This window comes from Rhincodon typus, chromosome 3 (genome assembly GCF_021869965.1).
Source record: "Rhincodon typus isolate 14 chromosome 3, sRhiTyp1.1, whole genome shotgun sequence".
NCBI lineage: Eukaryota > Metazoa > Chordata > Chondrichthyes > Orectolobiformes > Rhincodontidae > Rhincodon > Rhincodon typus.
Window position 1 is genome coordinate 100,005,388 of NC_063334.1, and position 21,630 is coordinate 100,027,017.

At 39.4% G+C, this 21,630-nt stretch overlaps 1 protein-coding gene across 1 annotated transcript in view; it reads right to left on the reverse strand.

The window, feature by feature from the left end:
- Positions 1-21,630, reverse strand: part of ap3b1a (adaptor related protein complex 3 subunit beta 1a) — a 290,460-nt gene that overhangs the window by 97,230 nt on the left and 171,600 nt on the right. The window contains exons 17-19 of the mRNA XM_048593837.1: positions 3,847-3,913; positions 2,954-3,026; positions 2,428-2,534 (exon numbers count right to left, since the gene is read on the reverse strand). Coding sequence (XP_048449794.1) covers positions 2,428-2,534; positions 2,954-3,026; positions 3,847-3,913 — 247 coding nt within the window. The remainder of the gene's footprint in view (positions 1-2,427; positions 2,535-2,953; positions 3,027-3,846; positions 3,914-21,630) is intronic.

The window sequence follows — 21,630 nt, forward strand, 5'->3', positions numbered from 1 at the left end:
TCTGATGCTGCTTGGCCTGCTGTGTTTAGCCAGCTCTACACCTTGTTATCTCTTATTTTAGCAGAAGGTTGCCTGGATTGGAATGTATTAGCTACAAGGAGAAGTTGCATGAACTTTGATTTGGGTGGGGGGAAGATTGCGGGGCGTGCGGTGCTGAGGGGTGACCAGATTGAAGTGTTGCAAAGTTGGGTACAGTAATTGCAGATTGAGAGGCAGGATGTTAGAATTTGGTGTTTGCAAATATTGATGTTTGTAAAATGCTGCGGGGAAAGCATTGGATGATCTCTTTAAAAGGTTGTATTTTTTCTATGCTTGGAGATGTCCGTGAGCAGCTTGAAAGTTTGCAAGTACGGTGAGCACCCAAATTGAAACATTTGTATCGAAAGGCCTTTCTGTTAGCAGCCAAAGCAGCATTTTTACCACGACAACAGGTTTTTGAATTTAGCCAATCAATTTGAACCAGGCACTTAGATACCAAAAACCTAGCAAATTTGAATCTGATGGTTTTGACAATCTAGGAACAATCTGATTGTAAGAAATTGATATGTCATTAGGGGGATAAAAGAAGAGGGCAGTTGGACAAAAATTGCAGAACTGCCATCTGCCAGAATTAACAGCTCTCAACTCGAGAGAATCGCTGGTTCTCACAGACTCCTGCAAGTCTTAGAGAAAGCACCATCTAAATATCAAAGGTACCGATGGTACAACTAGTTAATATTCCTGACAGAAGAATCTATGGAGGAGGCACAGAGCATCCCCATGTAAGACATGTAAGACAGAGCAAGACATGTAACCTGGCTGTAATTTTGAGACACTAAATTCTACTTTTTAAAAATTTTACTTTTATATAAGCGGAACAGCATACTATTAGAATCCTGTTTTATTCAGGAATAGTCAGTAGTTAGGAGGAGTTTATTTGGTTTGTGACTAGTTTAGTTAATTTGTTCACTGTTAGAGTTACTTGTTGATTGTAATGAAAGTGTCAGAGGTTTATTTTATTTAACCACTAGAAGTTGCTGAAAAGCAGGGTTACACCTTTTCATACTCCTTTTATGGATTATAGGGTAAGGTGCTCCTCTTTAGGTGTTTTGGTTTTAGGGAGTTGGGGGGAGGTCAACCTACACTTTATAACAAATGTATACCAAATTATAAAAGGCATGGATAGTGTGGAAATTTGGAGCCTTTTTCCCAGGATGGAAATATCAAATACCGAGGGGGAGAACGCACAAGTTTAAGGTGAGAGGGGATAAGTTTAAAAAAAAAAAAGATGTGCAGGGCAAGGTTTTTATGCAGAGAGTGGTAGGAATCTGGAATGGACTATGAGAGGAGGAGTTGGTAAAAACAGACATGATCGCAATGTTCAACAGACATTTAGACTGACACACCAACAGGCAGGGAATAGATGAATACAAACCACACGCAGGTAGGTGGGATTAGATTAGAACTGCATCATTGTAGGCACAGACATGGCAGGCCAAAGGGCCCATTCATACCACCCCTACTTGGAAGCAGAACATAGGACTGTAAGTGGCTTGGAACTTGTAGGTGGTAGCATTCCCATGTATCTCCTTTGTTGGAGGAGATGGTAGTGATTGTGCATTTCGAAGGGGCTGTCTAAGGAGCCTTGATGAATTTTTGTAGAGCATCATGTAGATGATACACATTGCTGCTGCTGCACATCAGTGGAGGGAGAGAATGTTTGCGGATGCTTGGTCAATTTAGCAGGCTGTGTCTTGGATGGCATCAAGCTTTCAGTGTTGTTGGAGCTGCACTCCACATGCAAATGGGGTGTATTCCAACATACTCTTGACTTGTATCTTGTCGATGGTTGAATGGCTTTCAGGAGTTAAGGAGAAAGTTATTCACACACACAGAATCTAAACACCTGTCTCTCCAGTTCCAAAGAAAGGCGACGTTACATGTGAAATATTACATCTGTTTCTCTCTATCCACAGTTGTCACCAAACTGGCTGAGTTTCTGATTTTATTTGAAGTTTTCTGTATATAATATACTAGAAAACAAAGATTATTCCTTGTCTCTGAATGTATTTCCATTTTGTAAAACAATATTTTGGGAACTAATTTTGCAACCCTATCAATTTTTGGTTGACACTTTGGGATACAAAATATGTAATTAGAACATATGGCATGCTAAGTAAAGCAAGCGTGGAAAGGTCGGGTGATTTTGGCCTGACAGTTCCTAAAGCTCTCCAAAAAGGGGCTATTCTTGTACTATCTGAATTTATTGAAGATTTACATTGGTAGATTACTATGAGGCACAATTCTATTGTATAACGAATGCCTCAAAAACTAGAAGACCCTAGCTCTTCTTGCCGAGCAATTCTAATATTTGTTGGAGCAAGGACATTGCCTGGAAGCCATTAAATCCATTCAACATTCAGAAAATAGCCACTGGCATATACTTACATCAATGACAGCAGCAGTACTGGAAAGTGATAATCCTTCCAAATCAGCTGCTAATCTTGAAGCCATTACTGGTTTAGGGACGGCAACTGGTGTTGACACATCAGAAACTGTAGGACAGCAAGATAGAGTCTCAATTAGAAATGCAGAAAGGCATATCATTACTTCTTGACCAAGAAAAAGACAGTTAAAACAACATTCATATTAAATGCTGCATACGGACTAAAGTTCATATTTCATTTTTGCTCTACCTTTTGTATTTAAAACTAAATTAATTGTCAAAACACAAATTGGAAATCTCAAATTTTATTGAAGTGAAACTACAAGTATACCGCTATTGAACCTCAAAATTACAAAATGGAATAAATATTTCTATAACTGCCCCCCTACAACCCCCGTCCCCATTCCATCGATTCCACCTGGTTAAGTCATCAGAGTGATCCAAAAACCTCAATTTATATGGTAATCAACTGTTTAATAAAATGCCCAGTTTTAACACTTCTTTGCATGCTTTAGTATCCACACTTACAGTCAACCAAATCCAGTAATGAAACTTCCTGTTTGGCAGCAGCCTTAACCGATACTTCTTTATTCTCTTCTTTCTGTTGAACAGATATATTTCCTTATCAACCCAAAATATTACTTAATTTGAGAAAACAATGCAAAATAAAGCAAATGTAAAATAAACAAATCTAAACAGTGTCAAAAGATACTTAGGAATACATTACTCAAAAAATTAATTTCAAAAGTAAATCTGTCATCCAAAACAAAGACTAAAATTGCAGTTGCAACATTGGTCAACAACTTTCTTTTTTAGTGTATCCATAACATTAATAAACGTGCAGTATAATATCAGATCAAGATTGAGCAGATCAGACAGCTTTTGTTTTTCTGTAATTCTTACAAATTAAGATTGCAACTCAGTGTTAGATTGAAAAGTGAACAAAGAACTACACTAAGAAGAATCTACCATTTTAGAGAAAGTAATGCAGCAATTTAATAAGGAAAATCAAAACATTTTCTTTGTTACTGCTGCATATGTTAGAGGAATGGTTGGCAGACTCTGTTAGGAACGTGCACTTCAATCTCTCTGGAGTTCCAGCTTGAAGCCTATCCGGGCTGATGACATGAGTCACTTTTTACTGATGCCAGAAGGGATCCCAAGAAAAATTAGTTTGGACAGTCTCAATATAGTTTTAAGAGGAGCAAGGTCTGCAGCAAAAAGGAAACAGTCCATCATTTAGCAATCTCAGGTTAGCTTTGTGAGAAATTGAAATGTCACAGTAGCGCTACAGAAGAATTCTTCTGAAGTTGAGTTTAAGGCACAACACTGGGACGAGTGATAAAAATCTTATTCTGCATCCAACATAAGATGCACCTGACCTGAAAGTACTTGATGCAAGCTCTTCAGCACTGACTTACCTCATCTTCAGCATCAAAGTTCACTGCTTTATGATTGAGTAGCTTACATTCAAAGGTCAAATGAAAGCTTACGTTAGAAAGGGAAACAGAAGATTCCTCAGTACTTAAAACCATTTATATGTTAAAATTAAAATTGACATCCACAACAAAGCTCAGCTCACACTAATATTGCAAGGAACGTTGACTGTTTCCTGGCCACAACTCCTCTTCTCAAACAACTCATGAGGTAATGGTATCAGAAAAAGGTGGACTATTATTCTCATTGTACACTTTATCCTCTTCTCTCCTACAACTATTGGACTCCTTATAAAGGATGGGTTCTAAGCTCCAAAGCTTCTTTGATACTTTACATCTCCATTGATGTTTAACCCCATTCTGTATGCATGCGCAAAGATATTGATAGTACTGACAAACTGCTTAATTCTGAATGGCACGACAGCAGAATCAAGTCCTGCTTTCATTCAACATGTGTTTACTTTCAGTCAATCACTGGTTGGCTATCAAGAAAACCACAAATAGAACTTCCTGCTCTTAATCCAAAGATGCCAAATCCAATTGCTGCATTTCCATTGCTACTGTGCAAGGTAGCTTGATTTATATGATTTAGCTACCCTCTGGGTTAATAACTTAAGACATTGGAAAGACCCACTGTGACTCTTAAAATTCATGTGGTCATACTCTACTTGCAAGCTCAGCCAATTAAGGGCTAGGTTATTGACAACAACCAAAAAGTAGCACCAAATTCTGTCACTGGGTGGAATACAACTTAAATAAAAGTCCCAGCCATATAGGAGGAAAACTACAACTTACTAAATTGCTCAGTTTTATGGGGCTTGTACAATTTAGGAAAACGCCCTCAGGAATGACATTGGCAAAAATAGGGGAATAATTTATTTGGCATCCTTCCTATCTTGGTTGGATTCCCGGAAACTGCTACAAGAGTGAAGGATGGAAAGAACTGGAGTGGTGACAAATAAATACAATAATCCATTGCAAGTATGCAAGTGCAACATTGGCACTGACATTAGATGGATTCTCTAATTTCACGTAGAAAAATATCCCAAAGCTCTTCAGAGGATTGTATCAAACACCATCTGAAGCAGTCACTTATGGTGACATCAGGGCAGGTAAAAGGGTAAATTTTAAATAGCATCTTGAAGAGGACAGAAAACTAGAAACAGAGAGACTAAGGAGGGGATACCAGAGTTTTGTTCCTTGGCAGCAGAAGGCTCAGCTGGCAATTGTACAGCAATTTGAATGAGAGATACTTAAGTGGCCAGTATTAGTGGGCAGAGATAAACTGGGATTACGGATAGAGAGAGTCACAAGGCCATGAAGGCTGCTGGAAACAAGAATGAGAATCTTATGATCAAGGTGTTGCTGGACTGTGTGAATGGGACTCCGTGTAAAATAGGACGTGGGCAGCAAAGTTTGGGTGAGGGCAAGGTTTTGTAATTTGGAAAATGCAAAGGTGACCAGGAGAGCAGTTGAATAGTCAAAACCAGAGGTAACAAAAGCACAAATCAGTGTTTCAGTAGATGAGCTGAGACAGATGTAGGATTGTTAATGTTCAATAATTTTGACTTGATTAAGCAAGTGATGAATTAAATTGTACTTTGTTTGACTGGGGTTAGTTTCCGCAAAGAAAATTAGCAATGTGACTCCAGTCAAAAGTAAGGTTTATTGCTTTGTGTCCAACTACACCAAGCATAAACACATGAAGGGAATTAAGCACAAGGGTGAGTGTTTTTAATTTGACAACACGGGAAATGTCCAAGTGGGAATTGGTGCAGAATATGATACTGAATGTGAAGTTGTTGATGAGTTTTGGTTACAGAAGGTGGAAATTTACCAGAGGGCAATTGAATTGCTGAGTCTCAGTAACGGCAAAAGCATGGAAAATGCTTTCAGTAACAAATGCACATAATACTATGCCATTGGAAGTTACGGATGTTCTGGAGAGGACATGGGGTCAGGTGCAATACAATTATTAAACTAATAGAAGGTATCCTGATCATATTTATGGAATCTCACCTCATGTAAGCTCATGATGTTGCCATAAGCAAGTTATTGATGAGGAAATGAAGGGATCCAAGACTAAAACCACAGGTGGACTCCAAAAGGTAACTGTGTTCAAGTGGGAAGAGAAGTTGTAACTGGAGATGTCCAGATGACAAATGGATCATAATTTTATTTCAGGATTAAGGCAGTGCCACTGAGATGGATAACAGTGAAAGAAGAATAGGATCTTTGAGAGTTTTAAAGACTGTAGAGAGACTGAGGGATGACAACCAATTATGGTCACAGTTATGGAATATTGGCCAACATTCTGCTGGCATCGTAACAGTTTCATACTGCACACTGTTATTAACATGAATTGTGAAGTAATTTGTGGCAAGAAGAGATTGCCTGTCAATTCCCATCGAGATTCGTGCTATTCAGGTAAAGCTCATGAAAATGGTGGCTCCTCAGTCACTGAGTTTCCTGATTTGATGCAACTGCTAATTGAGTTCACAGCTGGAGGTTCAAGTTGCAACTCAACAATGCAAACTACTTAACCTTTCTATTCAGGAAAGGAAAACGTTAAACTCTGCAGTCTTATTTTTGATGGCTTCTTTGCTTTTCTTTACTTTTCCTTACTCCTTTAGTCCGATCTCTCCCTTGCCCAGTCTCTATCCTTTTCTTAAAATATCAAACTTGTCTCAAATCACCCTATGTCCTTCACTGTTTCCTTCTCAATCTTTGTACCATATTGGTCAAAGGGATAGACTAGGGAGTCCGTCAGTCACTTCCAGCTGGTTGGGCAAAGAAAAAAAGAATATTTGATGGTTGAAAGCAAAGTCTAAGGTAACGTTCCACAAGACAGCTCTCTTCAGTAAAACCTGAGCTATGATGTTTATACCTTTAAACTATTAAAATTCAAGGCACATAATTCTTTTCACTAGGGCAAACATTTCCTTACAAATATGGCATGGAACTTTGAAGAGAAATATATGAAAAGAGAACAAAGTATTCTTCAATTTTTTGAGAATTGCAATTACATTAACTTGAGTTCACTTTTGACACAATTATGGGTCTTAATAGACCACTTTGAAAATGATGGAACCTTAATAAGCCAGCCAATATTCTTGGAAGTTTTAACTTAGAAGATTACGAGAGATGTCAATGCATTCAGATATCTGATAATCACTTTTAAATGCAATCTTACTGCTAAATAAATGAAATTGACAGAGGCAAGATTTTGAAGGTTAAAAGAAGCAAAAACCACAGACTTAAATACAGACTCTAAAATTGACACACACTTTCAGTAAAGTACTCCGGCAACTTGAAACATGAAAATGAAACAAACAAAAGCTATGAATTAACTTCAGACTAATAGATGAATTACATGTTTCTCATATAAACACTCAAGGCAAAATTCACAGGTCAATCCAGGAACAGAAGTTTAAAATGTGACAAAACAATTTTGAAAATAATCTACTTTATTCACTCCGAGGAATAAATCATACTATACGTTGCGTTTTAATCCATATAAATTTTTTGCTTGCTTGCTGGTTCCGATATTTGTTAATGCTTTTGACTTGGGGGGGATGTACAGCACAATTTCACAGTTTGCACATGACATGAAACTCGTCAACTAAATTGGAAATGGCCAAGTAGGTTCTATTTAAGGGTCTTAAGCCCATTGCTGCTGTAATGAATCCAGTGGCATGCAGGCTTGATGCCATTTGCTGTTCCCAAAAGCTGCTACCCTGCAGATGGCTTGGCACTTGCAAGCAGGGAATAGGTGGTAAGACGTAAAAGCAGAAATAGGCCATTCACCTCATCGAGTCTGCTCGGCCATTCAATGAGATCATGGCTGATTTGATAACCTCAATCCCACTTTCCTGTCCTTTCACTTTAACCTCGATTCCCTACCCGATTTCACATCTGTCTATCTCAGCCTTGAATATATTTAATGAACGAGCCTTGGGAAACCTTTGTGGCATAGAATTTCATCTATTTACTAGCCTTGAAGATTATTCTGACCCTTATTCTGAGAGAAATCTGTCCAAATCTGTTCCACGAGGGGAAACCACCTTCCCTTGTCTACTCTGTCAAGTCCCTTAAGAATCTGTGTTTCATTAAGGTCACCTCTCATGCTTCTAAACTCCCATGAGTACAGGCCCAACCTACTCAACCTCTCCTCAAAGTCCCTCCATACCCCAGTACTAGCCTGTTGAGAACCTTCTCCAGACTGCCTCCAATGGCATTGTATTGTTCCTTAGACAAGGGGCCCAAAAGTGTTCAGAGCATTAAAGCTGTGGTCTGACTGGTACATTGTCTAGTTTTAGCAAAACCTCCCTACATTTATCTGCATTCCCTTTGAAATAAAGGCCAACATTCCATTTGCCTTTCCTATTTCCCACTGAAGGTGGATGCTAGCTTTTCGTGATTCGTGCACAAGGACTCCCAAAATCCTGTTCTGTAGCTTTCTCCATTTAAATAACATACAGCTCCTCTACTTTTTCAACTACACTACATATTTTCCCATATTGTATTTGATGCAATCAGTGCTTTATCAAGGCATAACAAATCACTTCTTTGTCCTTGGTTCTCAGAGATCTTCTTCTGCCAGTATTGCTGAGCGGCACGGTGGCTCAGTGGCATTACTGTCTTACAGCACCAAGGACTAGGGTTCAATTCCATCCTTGGGCAACTGTCTGTGTGGAGTTTGCACTTTCTGCCTGTGTCTGTGTGGGTTTCCTCTCACAGTCCAAAGATATGCAGATTAGGTAGATTGGCCATGCTAAATTGCTCAGTGTACACGGGCATTAGTCATGGGAAACGCAGGGTCACAGGGAAAGGGTGGCGGGATAAGTCTGGGTGGGATGCTCTTCAGAGGAGTGGTGTGAACTTGTTGGGCCGATTGGCCTGTTCTCACACCGTAGGGATTCTAGTACTGCTAAGCACGAGAAGCTGACAGCTCTCACTTGGCAGGACTTCTGCCCCAGAGCTGAGTGTCCAGGGGAAGGCATCCTGACAGGCATGTGATCTGTAGGCCTTCATTGGTAAAGGCTGGCTGATGAGATCCCCAATGCATTAACAAGACTCAACCCAGTGACTGGTCAGACTGAGAATGAAGACTGAGACTCCTTGCTGTTGCGGAGATCAGTAATGTATTGTGTGCCACTTACTCAGCACAAACCAAGGATGGAGCCCCAGATTCAATTCCAGGCATCCAACTGCAGGAGAAATGTACAGGGAGTGTGCATTTAATGTTGATGTGTTGATGTTCTGAAGAAGGGTCTAGGCCCGAAACGTCAGCCTTCCTGCTCCTCTGATGCTGCTTGGCCTACTGTCTTCATCCAGCTCTACACCTTGTTATCTCAGATTCTCCAGCATCTGCAGTTCCTACTATCTCTGAAACAGTTTGGTAGAACCTCTTCTTCTCTCAGACTGGAGGCCACTCCCAGTGCCCAGTTTTGTTACTTGCAGCTGCTTCCTCTGCTGCACTGCTGGCCAAGGACTGCATCAGGGAGCCAAGACCCACCAGATCCTAAGCCTACCCATTGCAGCCACCACCCCCAGGACACAACCGGACATGACAAACTCACTCCTCCTGGTCTGCAGGACTTCTCCTGTCTGCTGACCAACAGGATACTGGCCATCACCTAACTCAGCAAGCTCTTGCCTGGCTGGCAAGGAGCTGGCTTGGAAGCCCCTTGTGTTCACCTCAGTGTAGCAGCCTTAAATGTGGAGAGCACCCAGCAGAACAATGCAGGGTAGCCGCAAAGGGTAAAGCAAAGGAGGTTCTGTAAGAAGGTAATTTTTTAATATATTTTTAAGTTTATTTTATTTCAACAGCTACTTACAGTGTAGGAATTTAACCATTTAAAGTAATGTTTTTCAACTTGGAGACTATTTCAATTTTTTTTCTGCTAAGAAAGGTCACAGAGAACCTAACCAAAGCTTCATTTAAAATTTGAAAATTGCAACCTAAGGTATGCAACCAGAATTTTAATTAACTTCTCCCTAATTTACAGGGTTACGTGGATAGGGTGGGGGTGGGGTGGGTGTCTGGTTATGGGTGTGATGCTCTTCAGAGGGTCGGCGTGCAGTCGATGGACCGAATGGCCTGTTTCTGCACTGTAGGGATTCTATGATTAATTTTGGAAGGGGACTTGCTAGGATGAAGTTAGGGTTCCAAGAGCTAAATGTGCTCAAACTTGGCTTGTATTCTCAGAGGTTTGCAGTTCAGATGTGATTTAATCAAGATACATTTCAATGAGACAGCAACGCTTTACAGTTGCTATACAGAAGCTTTATCTTCTGGTTAAAGAATTCAGAACAAAGGGAAACACTCAGTTAGATTTAAAATTAAAATGAGGAATGAGTAACTTCTTCAATAAAGTGTTGTGGACATTTGGAATTCCTCCCCTCCCCAAAAGCAAAAGGCGAAGGATACTGGTTAATATGAAAATTTGATGAAGAAGGTCAGATTATTTTATGAATTGAAACAACCTTCACTAAATCGATAAAAATATTTGTACTTGTATTGCAATATTCACGACTTGATGTCATAAAGTATTTCACAGCCTATTAAATATTTTCTGAATTATAGTGTCTGTTGTAGTGTCGGAAATGCAGCCATTTTTCACACAGGATCCCACAAATAGCAATGCAATTACCACCTTTGCAATCTGATTTATTGGTGTTAGATATCAAGGGGGACCTCACCACCTCATTGTCATGGCAGGACCTTCTATGAGATCCAAAATGGGATCTTCTATGCCCAGCTTGAGGGGCAGGCAAGGCTTCCAGTACCAGTTCTTCTGACCAGGGTGCTTTTCTAAAAAAAAATCAAACGGAGTAGACACTTCAGCCCACCACGTTTATGTTGACCAACAAAACACCAAACTACACTAGTGCCATTTCACTGCACTTGGTCCATAGTCTACTATACCTCACATTTTAAATACTCGTCCATATGCTAAATGTTGTGAGAGTACCTGCCTCCATCACCCTCTCAGGCAGCATCCTCTGGGTGAAAAAAATTTTCAGATCTCCTTTAAGCCATTTACTCCTCACCTTAAACATAAAGGCCAGAGGGCACATCTACTATATGGAGAAGATTCTCACGATCCACTCTGTCTATGTCTCTCTCAATTTTGTACACCTCAAATCAGATTCCCCTTCAGCCTCCTCTGCTCCAGGAAAAACAAACACAGCCTCTCCAATCTCTCCTCATAACAGATTTTTCATCCCAGGCAACAGAGCCTCCACACCTGTTCAAGTGCGATCACATCCTTCTGATACTGTGGCGACCAAAACTGCATGCAGTATTCCATCTGTGGCCTAATCAATGTCTTACAAAGTTGTAACTAGAATTCCTTGTGTGTTGATACAATGGCTTTAAGAGGTGTATTTTGTCCTTTTTTTTTTAAAAAGAAATGAAGGAAGGTGGAGACAGAAGTGCTGAGCTTATACCCAATAAAGTAAACAGCTTAAGATGCCTCAGATTTTTATTTAGAATAATAGAAGCAGCATGAAGGGATGGGGTCAAGCTCCCAAAGAACCAGGATTTTAAGTTTTAGCTTTCACCATTTGCTGGGGTCTTACAGCTGGATATGAAAGCTCTTATTCCTCTGTTACAGCTAAAAGCTGGGGTTCTCTACCTGCTGCTAGAATTGCATGCGAGACAATCTATTTTCCTGAATTTGCCTTTGCCAAAGGGGTGTTTATGGGATGGTGCTACATTGGAACAGTTAATTATTAATATATATTATTATGTTAAGCATTTTGATAGAGTTGTAGTTAAGCCTATACTTTTGTTTCCATTTTATTTGTATTTTAACTGTGGAGTAAAATTAAGTGCGTTTTGCTTCAAGTCGAGTAGTTTGACCAACTGCGTTGCATCTGGAACGCACACCGTATACTTAACTTTAAAATAAGGAAAAGGGTCTAGGTTATCTTAATATAACGTAAGAAGGTTCAGTTTGGTCTCTAACTCTTGCTCCTATATTCCACATGCCACATAATGAAGGCAAGCATCCCATATGCTTCTTTGCCTCCCTGTCTACTTGAGCTGATACCTCAAGGATCTATGGACTTGTACACCAAGGTCCCTTCCTTGTTCAGTACTCCGTAGGGACCTACTATTCATTTTGTAGCTATTTCCCTTATTTAACCTCCCAAAATACATCACCTCACACTTATCAGGATTAAATTCCATCTGCCATCGCTCTGCCCAATTTACCAGCTGATCAATATCAGACTCTAGCCCGAGACCATCCGCCTCACTATCAACACCACCAACAATTTTTGTGTCATCTGCAAACTTACTAATTGTATATTCTATACTCAGATCCAAATCATTAATGTACATTAACAGCAAGGCTCCCTGCACCGATCCCTGTGGTACACCGCTGGTCACAGGCTTCTAATTATAAAAACAACCTTCCATCCTCACTGTCTATTTCTAAGCCAGTTTTGGATCCAGTTTGTCATGGATCCCACGGGCACTTGCATTTTGAACCAGCTTTCCATGTGGAACCTTGTCAAAGGCCTTACTGAAGTCCATGTAAACCACATCAACTTCACTACCCTTATCAACATATTTAGGTACATGTTCAAAAACCTTAATTGAATTAGTCAGACAGGATCTTTCTCTAACAAATCCATGCTGACTATCCATGATCAATCCCTGCCTAAGTATTGATTAGTCCTGCCCTTCAGTTTTTTCCCAATAATTTCTGTACCACTGACATCAGACTAACTGGCCTAATTATTCAGCCTATCCCTGTTGCCCTTTTTAACAAAGGAACCTCATTAGCTATCCTACACACACTTGACAGTTCACCTGCAGCCAGCGAAGTAATAAATATTCTGCCGAGACCCCAGCAATCTCCTCCCTTGCCTCCCGTAGCAGCATCTCATCAGGCCCTGGGAAGTTATGCACCTTTATGTCCACTAAAACATCTAATACCTATTCCATGTTAAGATTAACATGTCTAGAAACTCACCATCCCAACTGAAATCCCTGGCTATGATGTCTGTCTCCCGTGGGAATATGGAGGAGAAATATTCATTAAGATCTCACTCACATCCTCTGGGTTGATGCACAGTTTGCCCCTTTGGTCTATAAAAGGCCCAGGCTTTCCCTGGTAATCCTCTTACTGTTAAAAGTTCTTATAAAATACTTTTGGATTTTCCTTAAATCTGTTTCACGGCTACCTCTGGATCATCAGAGACTATATTTTTGGTTTTCATGTGTTCCTTTTTCACGGGTTCTCACCAAGTAGTCTGTTAAAGTGATTCAGTCACAATACCTTCTGTTTTTATGTTGACGTACAGGATCTACCTTGGACTCTGAAAAGCAGAATTAGACAAATTTATCAATATCCTCAATTATCAACACTCCATTAGACTCAAGGCCCCAGTTGTCAACATCACAAGATTTCATTTTTCCAATTTATAAAAACAGGGGCTGAAATGAAATAGAATGGTCTTAAACCAGGGATTTACAAGGATGGCTGCATGCTTTGACAGCAAGGAATTTGATATCGAAGCTGAACTGGAGCCTAGGCAGGTGTTCACAAGTGAGGCGGATTGGTTTGTGGACTAGGGTCCAAATATCAACGGCAATTTCCACTCCCCGCCAAGGGCCGAGAAATTAATTGCCAGTTAGCTGAACAGCTTTGACAGTGAACAAAGGTACCGAGAAATAAGTCAGGCCAGAACAGAAACCAGATTTGCAGGAGCCAAAAACACAGTTCTTTGCAGTAAGCCACTTTGACCCAAAAGAAAACCAACATATTCCTTCAGCAGATGCTGCAAGTAACAACTTTGAATTCGATAAAGTCAGGGACTTGCAGAAATGAAAAATACACACTGTGCCTCTTACAAACGAGTGGAAACGTTCAGAAGGCAGGGTGAGGATAAACCTTTCAATCAGCAACAACTAACCCTACAGGTCTTGTGAACAAAGGCTTTGAAACCATTTTTCCTCTGCCCACGATTTTTATTCCCTTGTTTGTCTGAACGTGCATAAGGACAAGTTTATAAGGGGTTTAGTGTTATCCAATTTGGTTTAGCTGTGACATCTTCTTAAGTATAGAAATCTGGTCTGTGTTCATCAACAACCTAGGTCTGAAAATTAGGTAGTCTGGGGCTTTTGCATGTCTGTTTAAAAAAAATTCCAACTTCTGTGACAAATCCAGGAATAGCAGGGCTTTATTTCCAGCGTGGCTCCACAAACACACAGAAAACATTCGTAGAAACCACAGTATTTAAATTATCATAGGACAGCAAGCTTAAGTTAGGAACAAAAATTATTTTGGGGGCAAGGGGGTTAATAAAACTTGTACATTTCTGCACAAAGAAAAAGCCACGATCCAAAAACAGCCTTCCGCAAATTGATGAGGTCACAGTGAACACATTTCTATTGCATGCATAAAAAATTGGAAACCTTAATCAGGCAGTTACTGTTCTTTTTGCCTGATCCTCACTCCCCTTGCAGCACTCTTCTTCTCCAACACCCTATCCCACTCCTGAAGTGCTCTTCTTCTCTCCCACTCCCCTCTGAAGCGCCCTTCTTCACCCTCCAGCCCTGCTTCCCCTAGCAATGGGGATCTTTCCTCTCCAAACCCCTGGTTCCCTTCTTCTCCCTCTTGGACTCTACTAACAGTTTCCCACTGGGTTAGGGCACAAATTCACAACTTCAGATGTGAGTGGTGTTTCTATGGGCCATAGCTGAATTAGAATGAAGTTGAGGTACCAATTCTGTCACAATTAAATGCCATGATTAAACAGGCACAAAGGGATGAATGGCTTACTTCTGGTCCTATGATGCATTCATTTTCTCATTCTCAGCAGCAAGGATTGTCATTGTGCAAGTTACATTTCACAGATGATTTTATAACAATTCCCTTCATTTAATGGATCATTAATCCACATTACATGAAAAGGAGTAGAATTTGTAAATTTAACAAAAACTAATTCTGAATTTAAAAAATTCAGACATATAGGCACACTCTACCTGTGAGACATAAATGCCTCATGTTTGTATTTTTCCAATGCATTTGTCTAAAATGTCAGATATAACAATTTCCATAAGTTTGGATAATAAAAATTCCATTATAAAAGAAAAATGCATGACAATTCAGTCACCAACTACGCAGATTCTCCTGTGACAGACAGACAAAGTAACCGTCACAGAAAAGGCTTAATAACAGAAACAAATAATGAAGTTAAAACCATATCCGATCAAATATTCCTGAATCTGAGATTCATCCTAGTAATAGAGATGGAACTCAGATAAATGCATTTTTGTGGCACAAAGCAGGAGATTGAGAATTTCTTAGCTTAATGCATAATTCATAGCCTCTGCCTGCAAACTGTGTAAAATGAAAATTTCACACCACAGCACGAGCAATGGAGCTGCTGAGAAGGTAAATGAAATCGTATTTTACTGTGCAAATTTTATTTCTTACTCTGCCCACATTTATACACAATCATTGACAAACCAAATGCATTGACAGATCTCCCACTGATACCATTTTGTTCACACTTAAAAACAAATCGGGCAGAAAAATATAGACAATTTGTTTCTTTATATTTAAAAAGTGGATCAGTTATTTTTTCAACTCAGTGTCTACATTAGATTCATCCAAGGAGCCAACTTGTTCTATTTTTTTCTCACGATCAGACAATCTTCATCACTATCATGGTTTGTTAAATTATGCATTTGATTTTATGTCCTAACAATTTCCTCTTTTCTTCATTTGACACACAGTACACCATAGCAACATGCCTGAATTTTAAAATCCCTAAACAATTTTATACTATTTGAGTAACAGCACATTAATGTTCACAATACCTATTGTTATATTCAATATAAACATCAAACGTATTAGTATGCCATTAAAACAGTAATGTCTTGTCATTTACAAAATCAAAAAACTGTCATAATCAAACTTCACTCATTAATTTTTGGGGTTTATGGATATTCCCTTGTTATTTCCAAGTATTATACTTCCTACTGATAAATTTTTAACTAATTCCCTGAGTGAATTGACAAAATGTCACCTACAAAATCAGCATAATCCAAAAATTATTGCTATCCCTTACTTTTCCTTGCAATCTATAACTTTAGCGGCAGCGCAAAGCTGAAAGTCCTTTGTACTAACAGTTAACCTGCAAACGTAAATTCGACGTGAAGGCCCAAACTGAATCTGAAGCATCCAGAGAGCGCCAGCCGGACAGGCTGCTACAAAGTTGGTGATGTGTCAGTTTGGGCACCAAATGCACATTCAGTCCATATTTAGAATGGAATTGCATTGTCAACATGAAGCAAAATTAGTCTTCATTTGGATGCTACAGTGATGAAATTCAGCCATTGCTACGTGTATGATTGACAAATTGAGAATCATATTAGATCCACATTGATAATATTGCAAAACGTTTACTTTAATCTCATGCTAATTTGGAATATTTCAAGACCAAGGTGCAATTAGCACTATTTGTAAAATATGATGCAACTGTTACATAATTTAGATACCAAAAGAAACTTGAAACAGGTAAGGCAAAGTAGATAAAGCACAGGGAAAGAAGTAGGAATAGGTCCCTCAAGCCTGCTTCATCATTTAATAAGATTGATGAACATGTGAAATATGAGCAGAAACAGACCGTTTGGTCCTCCCCCACCCTGGCCTGCTCTGCCATTCAAAAGAAGATCATTGCTGATCTATTTGTATTTTGAATTGCATTCTCCCACCTACCCCCAATAGCTTGGATTCTCCCGCCTAACAAAAATCTCTCATTTTGGCCTTAAAAATATTTGCCTTCTGAGGCAGTGTCCAAACATTACACAGCCCTCGGAAAATAAACTCTTACAACACTATCCTGAAAGAGCTTTCCCCAACTTTAAAACAGTGCTTTCTGGTTCTGGAGTGAAAGGGAATGTTTTTTCCACATCCACTTTGGCAAGGCCATTCAGGATCTTAGACACTTTAATCAAGTCACCCCTCACTCTTTCAAACTCCAGTGATAACAAGTCTCTCCAACCTATCACAAGACAAGATGCTTATTCCAGATGTCAATCCAGAAAAACATTTTCTGAACGCATTTACATTCTTCCTTAAATGCACACAATATTTGAGGTGTAGTCTCAATGCACGGTATAACTGAAAGACAACATTCGTATTTTTATGCAGCATTCCTTTAAAAATGAAGGATAACATTCCATTAGCTTTCTTGATTATACACTGCACCTGCATACTTTTCCCCATTCATGCACTAGAATACATAAATATTGCTGCACCTCAAGTGTGCATTTGTCCTCCATTTACGTAACACTCTGCTTTTTGATTCTTCCTTCCAAAGTGAATGAGTTCTCATTTTACCACATTATAGTCTATGTGCCAGATCTTTGCTCATTCAATGCATCAACATCCATCTGCAGCTGTCTTATATCTACATCACAACATACTTTCTCACCGATCTCAATGTTGTGTGTAAATTTAGCTACAATGCCTTTGCTCCCCTCATATTAAGTTATTGGCAGAAATTATAAAAACGTTGAGCCCCAGCATAAATCCCTGTAGGATTCCACTCATTCATCCTGCCCAGCAGATGAAGATCTATTTATGCACAGTGTTTTCTAACAACCAATCTTCTATGCTAGTATGGGAGGTGCCACACCATAGGCTATTATTTTCTATAATACTCTGTGGTGTGGTATCAGATAATATAGTACATCTATAGATCCCTTTATTCATGCCAAAGAACTGTAATAAAATCGGTTAACCATGATTTCCCTTTGGCCAAACCATGCTGACTCTTCTGGGTTACCTAAAGGAAAAATAAGTTTAAGTGCACAGCTATAATCTCTTCAGGTGATGGATTCTAGCACCTTCCCCACTACAGCTGTCACACTAACTGGCCTATCTTTTTCCATTTTCTGTCTCTCACCCTTTCCAAACAGATGACTTATACTTGCTTCTTTCTAGAACCTTTCCTGAATCTTGGAAACTTTGGATAATTAACACCAACTATCTCATTAGCCATATCTATTAAGACCATAGGATGAAGTTCATCTGGATCTGGAGACTTTACAGCCTACAGTTCCATCAGTTTGCTGAGAACCACTTTTATTGTATTGGCACTTAATTCTTCTCTCCTTCCCATCCCCTGATTTACAGCTATCACTTGAATATTTTTTGTACTCTCTACAGTGAAGAAGCAAAATAACTTCATTTCAATTTTTAACTTTCTACTCACACTCTCTTGAGGTCCAACAATCACTGTACTTGGTCTGGGAGCATCTGTGCAGAGAGATAGAGCTCTGAAGAAAAGTCATACTGGACCTGCAAATTTGACTGTTGCTCTCTCCACAGATGCTGCCTGACTTGCTGAGTTTCTCAAGCATTCTATGTTTGTTTCAGATTTTGAGCATCTGCAGTTTTTTGTTTTGCTTTTATCCACTTTTCTTATTTTCCTTTATAAATTCCTGCACAAACACTTGCTATTCACTTTTATATTCCTAGCTACCTTCTTCTCATTCTCTTTTTTCTGATTAACCTTTCAGTCATTCTATGCTGTTCTTTACATTTAGGCTAATCATCTGCCTTGTTGCTGACCTTCATGCAGTTAAATGCATTTTTCAATTTATTTAGTTATCTATAGATGGTGGGACCTGCCTTTAGAATGTTTCTGGCTGATAAAGTGTAGCCTTAATGCCACTTTCCGGTCTGCCTCCATAACCCTAGATTCCCTGTTGATCAAAGAACTTACTCAATCTTTAATACATTCAGTGATCCTGCCTCCACTGCTTTACGAGGGCTATTAACCTTCACAATTCTCTACCTAGACAGAATAAATTCATCTCCATCTTAATCGGGTAACTTATCACATGGAAACCACATTCTTTTGTGCTAGGTCGCTCCATAAGAGGACATCCTTTCAGCATCCACGCAAACGCCGTAGAATCCTTTATGTTTCAGTAACATCACTTGTCATTTGTCCAAATTGGCCCCAACATATTGAACTTTCCCTCATAAGACAGCACCTTCATCCCAGGAAGCAAGGGAGCAAACCCCATCTGAACTGCCTCTAACGCAATTGTATATCTTTCAGGGGACCAAAAGCGTACACAGATTCTAACTGTGATCTCACCAATATGTTGCTCATTGTGGAAAGACTTCGCTACTTTTATGCTCCATCCCCATCCCTTAATTCCAATTGCTTGCTGCAACTCTATGCTAACTTTTCCAGATTGATGTATGAGGACACCGAGATTTGCTGAACCAAAACATCCTGCATTCTAACTCAGATTTAAATAATACACTATTCTCCCCAAAATAATGGACCTCATGTTCTCACATTGTATGCCATCTGCCAAACTCTTGCTCTCTCAAACTATTTTGTCCTATTGCACTTTGTGAATCCTCCTCTTATTTTTGTGTATTCACTTTACTGATTATAATAGTTATTATCTTTATCCAAGTCATTAATATTGATTGTAGATAGTAAGGCCTCAAGGTCCTGTGGCACTTGTTAGAAATCGGGGTCTCTTTAACACTTTCTTTTTTTGAGTATTCTCTCTGCAGCATGAGGTCTTATTTAAATGCAGTTACAACAGATTATCCTGGAAGGATTAGGTACCTCAAGAGTTTGAGCAACACATGAGAAGCTGGTTGAAACAAAAGCAGAAATTGCTGGAGAAAATTAGCAGGTCTGGCAACATCAGTGAGAAGAAAGTAGATATTAATTCCACTTTCTTCCCACAGATGCTGCCAGACCTGCTAAGTTTCTCCGAGAATGTGTCTTTATTTCAGATCTCCAGCATCTACAGTTCTTTGATTTTAGATTAAGTTAGCTGTTTTACCCTGCTACTATGCAGTAGCAATAATGGTGTTTGCCAGTGACAGGATGTTACCATTAAGCCAAAAAATGTTCTGTTTGTCACAATATAGCACTTGTATTGAAAGCTACAGATATTAATGTATGGGTACGCAATGGCCTAGTGGTATTATTGTTGGATTATTAATCCAGAGACTCAAGTAATGATCTCAGGACCTGGGTTTGAATCCTGCCATAGCAAACTGTGGAATTTGAATTCAATGAAAATGTGGAACTCAAGAGTCCATGACAACCATGAATCCACTGTCGATTGTCACAGAAACATATCTGGTTCACTAATGTCCCTTAGGGAAGGAAACTGCCATCTGACCTGGTCTGACCTACACCTGACTCCAGACCCACAGCAATGTGGTTGGCTCTTAACTACCACCTGGGATGGGCAGTAAATGCTAGCCTACCCAGTGATACCCTCATCCTGTGAACACCTTAGAAAAAAAATACAGGGCCCTGTTCTTTATAGACACATACTGCCCTGGTTTCAACTTAAAAATGGCAAAAGCCATTCACTGGTACAGTTATCAAGGCAATGCCATGACCAATCATAGTCAGTCAATCTGTCTGGTTTATAATTTCTGGGGTTGATACTCAATGGTAACATCTCTACCAATTAGACTTCACTTGCCAAACAATCAGCACTTCTCTCATGTGCTATAAGTGTTGGTTTTCTCCTTGGCTTTGTATTCTTGTGCAATGTCCTCATGAAAGCAAGACAAAAAAAACTTCAATAAAGCATTTTTTTTTCCAGCAATATTTAAGTTCTGCACTCCCAGATGACTAAATTCATTAAAGTTCAAGGATGTAGCAAGGAGGCTTAATAACTGGAAACCTGCATACATGTAGTGTATTTGTATTTTCATATGGAATCTGTCAAGGTGCCACAGAAAAAGTCACTGACCAATATAAGAGCCCATTTTCAGGCCAATCCATTAGTATGGATAGAGGATTGGCTAATAGGGAACAAGAGAGTTGGAATAAGTAAATCATTCAGGTTGGCAAACAAACTAATAGCACAATAGATTTTGAACATTCATGACTGCAGTTACTCAAAACAGGCAGTCAAAGGAATTTTTAGATAACTTACCAAGCTTATTAAGAAGGAGCAGTTTAGACATGATACATTAATTAGTGGATACTAATTGTGGCAGGATAGCGGGGAGTAGAGGAAGAAGAGTTCTTAAGAGTCTTACTGGACTTGTAATGTTAACTCGTGCTCCACAGATGCTACCAGGCTTGTTGAGCTTCTTCAGTATTCAGTGTCAGTTTCAATTTCCAACATCCACTGTATTGTATTTTACTCAAATATCTTTTCCTGCTTGATTTGGGTTAAAGGTATGCAGGACTTCAAAACTTTCTGAAACTCCAACTACATGGTTCTCACTGGTTCTCAGTATGTGTATTTGGCAAACGCTATTTCCCTTTTAAAAATCCACGATGACTTTGTGTCATGACATTGGTAATTTGTGTCCCCTAATATCACATCCTTTATAACAGATGGGTTAGGGAAACCAGTCGTAATTCCTGGTTTTCTCTCTCCTTCCACCTTTAAATAGGCAGGTTACATTTGTCACTTGGTAATCTGCCAAAACTGTTAGAGATAAAAGAATTTTGGAAGATTGTAACCAATGCATCCACCACTTCCATGGCCACCTTCTTTTCTACCTTGGGATATAAATGATCAGATCCTAGGAATTTATCACCTACAATCCCACTAATTTTCCTTGGCACCATTTGTGGACTAATATTAGCTTCCTTTAATTCCTCAGAGATAGTAGGAACTGCCAATGCTGGAGTCTGAGATAACAAGGTGTAGAGCTGGATGAACACGGCAGGCCAGGCAGCATCAGAGGAGCAGGAAAGCTGACGTTTCGGGTCTGGACCCTT